Raw genomic sequence first — 12,841 nt, 5'->3', positions numbered from 1 at the left:
TCGTTTAGTACTTCCTGTGACATATTTCACTGCAATGTCCAGTTGTAACAGGCTTCTGTGTATATTCAGTCCCACTCGTTTTAATTCGTGTTACGTTTATCGTTTTGTGTTTAATTTGGCAATCTAAGGATAGACTAACGTTAGGTCTATCTAGATCTAGACTATAAATTTTGCTCGTTGAAGAAAATATATGAAGTGTTTCCTGTTCTCATGGGTCTTGTGCCTATCATAAAATGTAGCTTGGTTCAATTTACCCCAATTTGACGGTAGCATTTGTTGCGGTTAACCAGGCCCTATTATTCCTTTGCCCTTTGGCTTCGGTCACCTGGCATGGCTAGCCGGCCTAAGTTAGGTTACACTAATTTGTTACAGTATTACATCAGTAACGTTAGAGGTAGACAGTACTGGAATTCTATCACTTATCATTTAGACACAAGCTAGCAAGTTCTATTGTCACAACACATGCAAGTCACATCATTTCACGCACTGGCACAGTTGTTCACAACAGGAAAGTCCCTGAGCTGATCAGTCCCCTCCAAAAATCAATCCAAAATCCCAAATTTCGGCCTAAAAAATGCAGAATTGGCGCAACTTTTCTAAAGCGTGTGCGAATTAAGCCCAGTTCTAAAGATAGTTAAATTCATATAAAAATCAGATGTACACCAAGCCATGAAATGAGATCAATTATCCGTAGATTGATGCGTAATATACACATGAAAACTGTTGAAATCAGCCGATTTTTTCGTTTTCTTGTAAAAATCTTGCGCTTTAATAACTTTTCGCGTTTACGATTTTCCCATTATAGTAGCGAGCACCCTAGCGGCCGCTAGCAACCCTAGCGGCTTTGATTTGCCGATCATCGTAGGTAGAGAGCTGAGCCAGCGTGCGGCGTCCGCGGGCAGTCGTAAATCACACAACACCCATATCGACTCCCGCGGCAGCAACCGCGAAGCTCTTCACGGGCTCCGATCGGGCCAGCCAATTTCACTGAAACAGGCATTGCAAGGTCCATTTCATGTACTGTTCTTGCCACATGAGCTGACAAATGAGCTCGATAAATTTTCCTTTCAAAAAATCAGAAAACACTTCAATTTTGAAAAAAGTGAAGTTTCGATACTGCCATATTTTGCGCAATGTGGATTAAGTACAAAATACACCAAAGGTCACGACAAATAAGTGCAAAATTTCGACATAGCATGCCGAACAGTTTGTCCTCCTCGGGCTACTCGCGGTAGGTAGCAGACGCAAACCCACGCACAGGATGGCAAAAGTAGTTCAGGTTTGTGATTCGAACATGTTGTTTGCAGTACGGCCGTATTACTTTTGAAAAGAATGATATCAATGCACCCCTGTCATAACTGCTACAGCTAGCGAATGGGCTCAGAAACTGAGCACACTGCGTGTGTAGTAAACGATGTACATGCGCGAGAGCGCCATCTAGTGCTGAATGACGAACGCTACTAAAGAGTCGGGGTCGCCGGAAAAGCGCTAAAAATCAAGAAATAGAACCTCTATGCCATTCTCTTGCGAGATTTTTTGCCTATGGCAAGCTCAGAGTATGATACGCAAAAATGCAAAAGAAAAACAAATCTCCATATGTGCCGATTCAGTAACTAAATGTAAGTTGTACAGGGGTTGAATGCAAGTGCCAACTTGCCAGAATTCGGTCACCAATGGGTGCTGCAATGTCCCAGATGCAATTTCGCGCCAACATGGTATGGCGCTGTGCTTTTTTCAGCGGCCTTGAAGGTGCATTGACAATGAACGCGCATATCACATCACCTGACTGAATTCTGGTTGCGTTGACCGTATTCTGGGGGATTATCAAGATGATATATTTTGGGATTTTGTGAAATTAACATTAGACATTAACCTTTCATGGTTCTCTACTATGTGCAAGCGAAGCACAACATCAGACAGTTGGAGCCTCGCCATCAAAGTGGGGAATCACAAGGCAACTACAAAACTTATATCAATTTGACATTTGTTTACTCACGTAAAGTGCATGCTTATATTACAGAAGGTACATAGGTCCACAGAGAGCCCTCACGGTAAGTCCATTAAACAAAAAATTGGCACTTTCTAGCGCAATTCCTGACCGTCGGGGTTCATCGTTGCAGAATTCAAAATAGCGCGTTGACCACTCATCAAATTATGCGTGCGCATGCGTGGCTGGAAGTGCAGCGATCTATTGCATGCGTGCGCTCTTTGGTAGCAGCACGGTCGACAGCGTGATCTTTAAAAGTGCATTCAGATCGCGTGAACTGCCGATTATCAGATGTACCGTTCACACATGCTGCATAAATCTCCATTTTCGGTAAGTTGTGAAATGTGTAATGTCAATATCGATAACATATGTGGTGTCATTAATGAAGATTACATTTAATAAGTTTGAGGTGACAAAAAATGATATTCAGTATCAAAACTCAAAAGCGATCGCAATGCGATCGCTAAGCTCTCTTTGTGTTGTGGGTTGTGACGGTACAGCCCTGTCGCTATTTATACAGCGACTGGGCTGTGTATAGTTACTTATGAACATGTTTGAAAGGAGAACTTACAGAACATGAAACCTTTTCACCATGTCTGTACAGATCCCTGCCACCTCAGCAAGGATCATGGCAGTGGAGAGGCCCCTCAGTCAGCTAAATGCTGACCCCCTGTCACCCCTTCGCAGCAAGTCTGGCCTCAACGGAACATCTATTGTTTTGCATGAGTCCCTGGTAGCACCAGAGAAGAAGAAGACAGTTCCTAACCATTTGCTTGACACAAGTAAGTCCAACATATGCTAATTCATATTGATCTCTAATGTTAGTGCTCCTATAGTATTAATATCATGCAGGCACATTATGTTAAGCCACAATCCATACGAATTTTGTATCTGTGTATTCAGTGTTCTTATACTATGCAAACCAACGTTAAAAAAAAAAAAATCTGCTGTATCAGTAACTTTGTGTACCTATCACCAATCAGGTTGTCTTGTTTGTTTCTGTTTTCCAGTGATCAAAACTCATGTTTTTCTTACAATGTGGCATTGCCTTCCATTCAGAGATCTACCACAAGTTGTCCTTCAATGATGTGCTGCAGGTGGAGCCAGCCATCGTTCACTTTCCTGGTTTTGAACCAGGAAAGGTTCATCGACAAGTCCTGGTAAGATTCTTGAAGAGCTCTGTGAGATATACCAACGTTCTAAAAGCTTGCCAGTCCTCTTGAGCAGATCCTTACTTCCAGTGAGATTTGCTCGCTGGAACACAGTGCTGTTCAAGTAGCCACATGTAGAAGACTACCAATGTAGCTCTTGCATTTTGTAGACTGTGATCAAAGAATTTATTCAGTTGTGATTTCAATTTTGCTATCACATGCCACAAAACATGCTATTTTAGTTGGATGTCATTTTAAATGCGTCATGATTTAAAACAAAGTATCTTTATCTTTAAGAAAGCCTTGCAATTTTTACATGCTGTTGAGCTGATGGTGCTCAAAATATCATGCCTTGGAAGATTCACATCGCCTGCTTTTCTTAGACTATGTCCATGAATGAATTTGTGCTCTGTCTACGACTTATTAACTTACTCAATACTGTATGAAGTGATGTAAATAAAGTTTTGCAGTAAACCTTTCACAGCTCTAGTTTTCTCTACAAAAGTCACTACCAATTCCTTCTACTATTGATCTGATTGTACACCCTCCCTTTGCCATCTTAGAACATCATTAATGTGTCGTCAGAATGCCAACAAATGCACATCATCCCACCAGCGACTCACTACTTCAAGGCATGGTACAAGAAGCGGGACCGCCTGGTTCCTGGGCTCTCCATGGAAGTGACTGTGGAGTTCCGGCCAGACGAATGGCGGTACTTCTATGACTGCATACGTATACACTGTCAAGTAAGCAGAGTTTCTGTGCTACCCAATGGGTATCCTGCTGTTTTACAGATACATGTGAACTGGGCAAGGGAAATTTGAACGCTATGTGGTTCTACTTATCTTATCTGCAACTTATTTGACTTTAGATACACAATGTTTGTTGATATAATTTGTCACTAAATGATTTTCCACTCACATTTGACAAGTAAGGTTCACAGTTCATGATTAATAATAGCTATCCGTCACAGCGACCAAAAGTGTGTGTTGCACCCCTTCACTGTCATGTGGTTTCAGCATTCCATGATACTTGTTGAATCAAGGTGATGTGATGAAGCTGTTCAGAATGGAGGAGATTTGGTAGTTAAAACCAAAACTATACAAACTGATTTACAGTGTCTCTAAAGATAGCTATGCATTGAGATTCAAATGATCTAAATAAACAATTACTGAGTAAATATTAGCTGTAGCTGTGATAGAAATTAGAGAAAATATTTGTCCTCTGTTAGGGAAAGCGGAAGTTATTGACGTGGTTAAGATTATAGAGACATGTTTTTTCCATTCAACCAACATTGTAATAGCTTGTAAGTGAGACACATTGGCTTGAAGTGCATCAGTTAGGGTGTTGTTTTCAGTGATATCCTTTGTGAACGTGTCGCTGTCAGGAAGAACAATGCTTGTGAAGTAATTTTGTTTTAATTTAGTAGCTGCTTTGCTGCTGCATAGTAGGAATTGTGAATGTCCAGTTTGATTAGATTTGTTTTTTAATATTCCCATGTGAATCGCTCCCTTTTCCTCACAGAGTACAGAGCATTTGGTGATTCCGGTCCATGCATATCCTGTCATGTCAACAGACTTCCCAGAAATTGTCAAGTTTCCAGCAACCCCTGTATCACAGAGGTAGTTATTGTCTCCATATTTCTTTCACTGCAAAGCCAACTTAATCCATGGAAACAAAAATCACACAAGTTATTGTAAGAAGCAGAACAACACAACACCGTAGTATGACTGTAACCTTGCAATATGCTATTGAGTTAAGTCTCAGAAAAGTTGCAGTTTGCTGTGTTGTGTAAAAGCTTTAACATCACCTTGTTGCTTTGAAATATGTAGGTGGTATACTCATACATCACAATCTTAGATTTAAGGATTGGGTTCTTTTTTTTTTAGCAAAATAGAAGTTTCATTGTTAACTGCATAGCTTATCCCTATATTAACTGGGGGTGGGGGTGGGGGTCAAATTCACCCCCTTCAACATTTTGCCCCAAGATTCTGCAACGTGCAAAGATTATGCCGCGTCGTTTCATGACTTTTTTGCTTGAAGTCTCCCGCATATTTTGAGACCAAATTTGCGACGTCTGGTTACACAGTTCTGAAGTTACGTAACGTTTTGCATATATGCATGTCAACCTGAAAACAGCTCAAATTTATGATATTGTATGTAAATCCAATGCAAATTGTATTTTTTTGTTAAATTGATATAAATTTGATTATTTCAACTTCTAATCATAGAAATATCTCAATTCTAATGTAGAAAAGCTTGAAAAAGGCTTGAAAAAGAATAAAATACATAAGAAATAAACAAAACAATAAAAAACAAAAGAAATTGATCATTTGATTGTGCTATTTTTTTACAAGAAAATTGTTTGAAGTGTCTTGAGGAATTCTGACACAAAACTTTAGCAAATCTTCAGCCGTTTTTAATGGAGTAACAGGTGGAACTATGATTTAATGCATAAATTTGCATAATCAATTTACTAAAAATAGAAAGTCAATATTTTTCTATTGTCTGACCATGTAATCTTGTAGATGACATCCGGCCCTATGTTCAGGCAAAATTTTGCGGCGATCGCGCGATCGGCGGCCGAGATCTAAAGGGGGGTCAAATTGACCTCCCCCCAGTAAAAACTTGGTCTAAAATAGCCCAGTTGAAATAGGGTTAAAGTTCTCAAATCAAAATAATTCCATTCAGTCAGTCCACAGCGCGTGCGATAATGAGGCTCGAACGACAATTTTATTCAGAATCACGTTTGCGCAGTTTGTGCCCTTGAGACTGACGAGATTTCGCAATACTTTGCGAGAGTTTTTGCAGAGGTCGCATCAACAGCTTTCATAGCTTTTGCAGTGCATTGTTTGACCCAGGATGGTTGGGTAAGTTATAGAGCTGATTATGCTCATTAATTTGATACCTAATTTCCCTATTTTTGATCTCAATATAGTAGTCCATTTTAGCATCAAAGTAAATGATTATTTTGCCAGTGTTCAAGAAGCTTTTAGATCATAGTTTGAAGTTTTGCTAGTTCCTGACTGGTATTGAAAATAGATCTCCGAAATTTCCTCGATTTCACAATCATGAAACTTGAGCGAGTATGATCAATTAAAAAACGAAGAGGGGCACCATTTTCAAGGTTGTGAATTTTCCTGTTGAAAACAAGGCAAACGAGACATGAAAACTCGTCACATTGAGGACGAGTTAGGTGATACGCTTGTGGTCATCAGATGACGGTCATCTGTGATCGACAAGAAAAGAATGTGATATAGGCACCTTGAAGTTATATTGAGCGTGCATGCGAAACCGTTTCTGTAACCACTCGGCCACGGGTCATCCACGGAAATGGTAAGACAAAAAAAAAACCAACAATGTATAGATATAACAGGGGGAAAGTCAATGCCCACTCAACTAACGTGGCCGTGTGAACATCTATTGCATTGCTAGACGGAAAAGCGGCCTTGTAACGACTGAGGTCGCTATGCCATTTCTGGCAACTTGGGAAAAATACGTCCAACAGACATAAAACCTATAATCGGCTGGTTTTGATACCGTGCCTTTAATCACAATTTTCAGTGTAATGACGTCATCAAATTACAAAACAATGACATCGTCTTGAAAGACAATTGTTCAAAGTACAACACCTCAGTCGTCGTCATTACATACTATGATCGGTTTGACAAAGTCAACCTGCAAAATTTTGCTGCAGTCGAAGCAATGTGGTCTCCAACACACAAAAAAGAGGGATATGGCGTGTGTGTGTGTCTGTGTGTGTGTATAGGTGCGTTTATATACGAACGTGATTTCTACATGGACGAATATGTAATACAAAATTGAAGAAAAAAAAAGTAAAATAGCTAAGTATTTTGTTTCGTGATCTTGTGGGGTTCGAACCCGCAACCTCAAGTCTCTGAGACGTCGCCTTTATCCACTCGGCCGTACGTCTCGACGAGAAAATATGGGGAACGTAAACTTATGTATGTGAAAGATACATGAGGAATCGTTTTGTCCACATTCCATTTTCATTTTCAGTTTTAAACTGCAAAATTGTCAATCTGATAAGAAGATTTCAAAGAATAAAATGCATGATTACTGCAGCTTATTGTCTCAGCTACAACATACTAAAGTTTGAGAGGAAATGAAGCAAAATCAGCTGAGATAAAGGTGCTTAAACGTTGTTAAGTCAATGCATGGTTTAAAAAAAAATCACCTCCCATAGACAATACACGTAAACTTGTCCGATTTTGCGTCTTTACCTTTAATCACAATTTAAGGTATGATGACGTCATCAAATATCAAAAGCATGACATGGACTTAAAAGGCAAATGTTCAAAGCAAAACATATCTGAATTTGGGATAATATTGAGCTTAAACAACAGAGATACGAGTAAATGAATGTCAGAAACAGTACCTCAAAAAAATTAATTCCACTTTTTTGATTTCAGATGATGATATGATGACGTCATGAGTTTTCCTGGCAATATTGGTACTTGAAACGTTATTTCCAATTCATATGCTTTTGTAATATGCAATAGAAATATAGGGTCACCAGACGATTTAAAGAGCTATGGCGAAATAAACAAAGACATGTTTTTTCACCATATTTGCAGAAAGACGCGCGCGCGGAATTTCAACTTTGACGCCAGTGCATTCCTTTGTTATAGGTCAAAATCGATCGGAAATCAATGAATATTGTTACTCAAAGTATTAGAAATCCAAATCAGTCAAAAAAATTGCATTTTCATGTTAGTTACGCCCTCTGCGCGCGAAATTGCGCGGACGGACGCGCACGCGAAAAAATGTTTGAAACGCTTAAAATTGTCTGAAACTTCGAGATTTCCCATTGGGAAGTCGTTTTGAGCCTTTTAAAATTTTGACGCGCGCAAGCGCGCGCGTAATGATGACCTGTGTAACTAGCGTTAAAATGTAAGATAGAGCGTGACCTGAACTTTATGTCCACCGAAAATGATACAGAAATGATATCTAGTTATGAAGTTATGATCGATCATGTGACAAGGTCCGAAAATCACAAAATGGCGCCTAGATGACGTCATAGATATGTTACTGTCATGAAAACCTTATTGTGGCTAGATATTGTTATGAGACATGTTGACTGAAAATGTCATGTTATTCCGTAATGTCATTGTTGAGATATTGACGACACAAAATGTGGCAGAAAGAAAGAAGAATAAAAAACGAGACATGAAAACTCGTCACATTGAGGACGAGTTAGGTGATACGCTTGTGGTCATCAGATGACAGTCATCTGTGATCGACAAAGAAAAGAATGTGATATAGGCACCTTGAAGTTATATTGAGCGTGCATGTGAAACCGTTTCTGTAACCACTCGGCCACGGGTCATCCACGGAAATGGTAAGACAAAAAAAAACAACAATGTATAGATATAACAGGGGGAAAGTGAATGCCCACTCAACCAACGTGGCCGTGTGAACATCTATTGCATTGCTAGACGGAAAAGCGGCCTTGTAACGACTGAGGTCGCTATGCCATTTCTGGCAACTTGGGAAAAATACGTCCCACAGACATAAAACCTATAATCGGCTGGTTTTCATACCTTGCCTTTAATCACAATTTTCAGTGTAATGACGTCATCAAATTACAAAACAATGACATCGTCTTGAAAGACAATTGTTCAAAGTACAACACCTCAGTCGTCATCATTACATACTATGATCGGTTTGACAAAGTCAACCTGCAAAATTTTGCTGCAGTCGAAGCAATGTGGTCTCCAACAAACAAAAAAGAGGGATATGGCGTGTGTGTGTGTCTGTGTGTGTGTGTATAGGTGCGTTTATATACGAACGTGATTTCTACATGGACGAATATGTAATACAAAATTGAAGAAAAAAAAGTAAAATAGCTAAGTATTTTGTTTCGTGATCTTGTGGGGTTCGAACCCGCAACCTTACGTCTCTGAGATGTCGCCTTTAGCCACTCGGCCATACGTCTCGACGAGAAAATATGGGGAACGTAAACTTATGTATGTGAAAGATACATGAGGAATCGTTTTGTCCACATTCCATTTTCATTTTCAGTTTTAAACTGCAAAATTGTCAATCTGATGAGGAGATTTCAAAGGATAAAATGCATGATTACTGCAGCTTATTGTCTCAGCTACAACATACTAAAGTTTCAGAGGAAATGAAGCAAAATCGGCTGAGATAAAGGTGCTTAAACGTTGTTAAGTCAATGCATGGTTTAAAAAAAAATCACCTCCCATAGACATAACACGTAAACTTGTCCGATTTTGTGTCTTTACTTTTAATCACAATTTAAAGTATGATGACGTCATCAAATTTCAAAACCATGACATGGACTTGAAAGGCAAATGTTCAAAGCAAAACATATCTCAATTTGGGGTAATATTAAGCTTAAACAATAGAGATACGAGCAAATGAATGTCAGAAACAGTACCTCAAAAAAATTAATTCCACTTTTTTGATATCAGATGATGATATGATGACGTCATGAGTTTTCCTGGCAAAATCGGTACTTGAAACGTTATTTCCAATTCATATGCTTTTGTAATATGCAATAGAAATATAGGGTCAAAGGACGATTTAAAGAGCTATGGCGAAATAAACAAAGACATGTTTTTTCACTATATTTGCAGAAAGACGCGCGCGCGGAATTTCAACTTTGACGGCAGTGCATTCCTTTGTTATAGGTCAAAATCGATCGGAAATCAATGATTATTGTTACTCAAAGTATCAGAAATCCAAATCAGTCAAAAAAATTGCATTTTCATGTTAGTTACGCCCTCTGCGCGCGAAATTGCGCGGACGGACGCGCACGCGAGAAAATGTTTGAAATGCTTAAAATTGTCTGAAACTTCGAGATTTCCCATTGGGAAGTCGTTTTGAGCCTTTTAAAATTTTGACGCGCGCAAACGCGCGCGTAATGATGACCTGTGTAACTAGCGTTAAAATGTAAGATAGAGCGTGACCTGAACTTTATGTCCAACGAAAATGATACAGAAATGATATCTAGTTATGAAGTTATGATCGATCATGTGACAAGGTCCGAAAATCACAAAATGGCGCCTAGATGACGTCATAGATATGTTACTGTCATGAAAACCTTATTGTGGCTAGATATTGTTATGAGACATGTTGACTGAAAATGTCATGTTATTCCGTAATGTCATTGTTGAGATATTGACGACACAAAATGTGGCAGAAAGAAAGAAGAATAAAAAAAAAGAGAAATTTTGACAATCACAATAGGTGATACGCTGATAGCGTATCACCTAAAAAGAGAAATTTTGACTATCACAATAGGTGATACGCTGATAGCGTATCACCTAATTATGTTTTCTTACCGGAAGTGGGGTAGTGAATGAACACGCGTGGAGTGTGTTGTTGATACCCAGACAATGGTCGTGTACAATGACCAGGATTGGAATCCTTCATGAGGAATTCCACTATCGCAGCTAGTCTTTGTTCATTCTGAAATGTGGTGTGTGCAAGCACATGGAAACATGTGCTTACTTCTTTCATGTGCATGCATTTCACCCTGTGTCAAGAATTCAGACTAGCAGTGCTCAGGGCAATCCACATGAATAATTGATAAAGCATTCATGTGCCTTGCAGCAGAGCTTGGAACAGGTGGTAGCCAGGTCCATTGTTCAGGGTCATTGTAAGTGCACACTCACATACACATCATGGGTTCCTGTGTAAAGTTCAAGTTTTGTATAGAGAGTGAAAATTCGATCACAATCTAGAACCAAACATTTAAAAAAATCACGGATTTCATGAAACTGATATAGGCTTTCATTTTCAAATTACCTCCAGCTCAATTGTACACTATTCAGCTTTTACTCATATCAATGACACGTTTATATGATACATAGTTTTTGAACTCACAGCATTGAGTCAGCAGCCAATGGATACTACGCAATGTGACACGCCGCGTCTTGCGACAGATTTCGACCAATCACAGACCCGGAATTCCGGTGCGAACGCGAGGATAATCTTTTTTAAACTCGACGCTAGACATGTCTCTAAATTTTGCTAGTTCCTGACCCGTATTGAAATGAAGATGAGAAAACGTGCCCTTATTGTGATACTATATACTTTAGCGGACATAGTCTTCACCATATTTTAGAGGGGCATGAAAGATTTCAGGTTAGTTTTTTGGCGTCAAACGTGAAGGAATATTTTTGAATACAATACCAAACTTCGAGAGAGATTTTGATATTCTATATTCTTCTTTTCCGTTTTATTTTGATCATGAGCATATTTGCTAATGTTTTCTCTTTCAGTCGATACTAAAAGTGTCGAAAACTGACAAGAAATACTCGTTCTACACGGATTTATTCATGACCATGTATCTGCTCATTACGTGTGCAAGCACCGCTCAGCCGTGCATACGAATTGAATAAATACGTGCGTTTTCGCTCGCGCTGCGGACTGACTGCATTTCAAGACATTCAGTTTATACAAATATGGCAGTAAGTCCAAAGTTTGTGCAAGGAGGTTCGAGAGATGGAGTTACAACTGACTATAATTATTCAATCAGCTGTCAGTTTTCTATGGATGGACAAAAGAATTCCACAGGTGCATTTGTGCCTTTGATGTTCGATGCTTGAAGCCGCCATCTTTCTGACCAATCTGAAGATTCATTTTTAACGCTAACATAATTTCGGGTACATGCTGCTCGTTTATATATCAAATGCAATGAAATTTCACCTAATGATAAAGCATATAAAAACAAAAGTCAATTCCGTTCGAAAATATGTGCAAAAGTGTAAATCTAAGCTGTATTTTGTGAAAGTGTTTGAAATTTTACCCTCATGGAAAGTCGGTTTTATCACTTTTCTCCTTATTTCTGCAAAATGAAACTAATATGGTATCATCTTCAAGTATAGTTCTTCATAAATTAATATGTCAGATTAGCGTACAATCACGCACATTGGAGTAATTTTGATATCTATTTCAGCAATATTTGAGCAATTTCTATTCGCGCACCCCCGTGCCTTTACCATTGTCTACCGCCCATCGTTTGTAAATAGGGATAGCGAAAAGCAATTACCATCACAAAGACATATCTTCCTCGGAAAGTGGCTGTGATTATGCAATGAGACACGAGTCAATTGTCTTCGCATCTGAGCGGCAGATCCAGTTTGACACATACTTCAAATATTTTTGGTGGCGGCTTCGAGCATAGGATCAAAGCGAATAAGATTGTTGTGACTCCATTTCTTGAACCTCCTTATTGGATTTTGTCAACCTTCTCAATATGGTCATACTTTCTCACTTATGATGATTCTCTTCACAGGCAAACCAAAGTGATCCCACTCAAGTGCAATATTCCAGTGGACTTTGAGTTTCAGCTCAAATTCGTGCAGCCTCACCCGGCAATATCCATAACACCCACCACGGGAGTTGTGCCCGGCAACGGCCAGGTGGACCTGACAGCAACATACGCCCCGTCTGACTTCAGCACTGCCGTCGTGAAGATGCAACTGATCATTTCCCAGTTTAACACCAAGCCTCTCGACTGCACACTCATTGGCTACTCCAGTCCAGGACTGGCAGTGTAAGGGCACTCTCCTGTTTTTTTTTTTTTTTTCCTTCTTCATGGTAGAGGGTTTGATAACCTGTTACAATAGATTCGACAGTCGGTACTTCACAAAATATCTTGTTACCTATGAAGGTGTTTTATGAACCTTGATGTTTAAATCTACGTACT

The 12,841-nt window shown here is 39.2% G+C and overlaps 1 protein-coding gene across 1 annotated transcript in view; it reads left to right on the top strand.

The window, feature by feature from the left end:
- The first annotated feature begins 2,615 nt into the window (after nucleotides 1-2,615).
- LOC139738359 (cilia- and flagella-associated protein 221-like) overlaps nucleotides 2,616-12,841 on the top strand; it is a 38,537-nt gene continuing 28,311 nt past the window's right edge. The window contains exons 1-5 of the mRNA XM_071648995.1: nucleotides 2,616-2,769; nucleotides 3,047-3,147; nucleotides 3,702-3,884; nucleotides 4,663-4,760; nucleotides 12,428-12,688. Coding sequence (XP_071505096.1) covers nucleotides 2,616-2,769; nucleotides 3,047-3,147; nucleotides 3,702-3,884; nucleotides 4,663-4,760; nucleotides 12,428-12,688 — 797 coding nt within the window. The remainder of the gene's footprint in view (nucleotides 2,770-3,046; nucleotides 3,148-3,701; nucleotides 3,885-4,662; nucleotides 4,761-12,427; nucleotides 12,689-12,841) is intronic.

Source organism: Diadema antillarum, unplaced genomic scaffold, assembly GCF_040938485.1.
Source record: "Diadema antillarum isolate AM-2024a unplaced genomic scaffold, OU_Dant_1.0 seq00000738_RagTag, whole genome shotgun sequence".
Classification (NCBI taxonomy): Eukaryota; Metazoa; Echinodermata; class Echinoidea; order Diadematoida; family Diadematidae; genus Diadema; species Diadema antillarum.
This window is presented reverse-complemented; position numbering and strand designations above follow the sequence as displayed.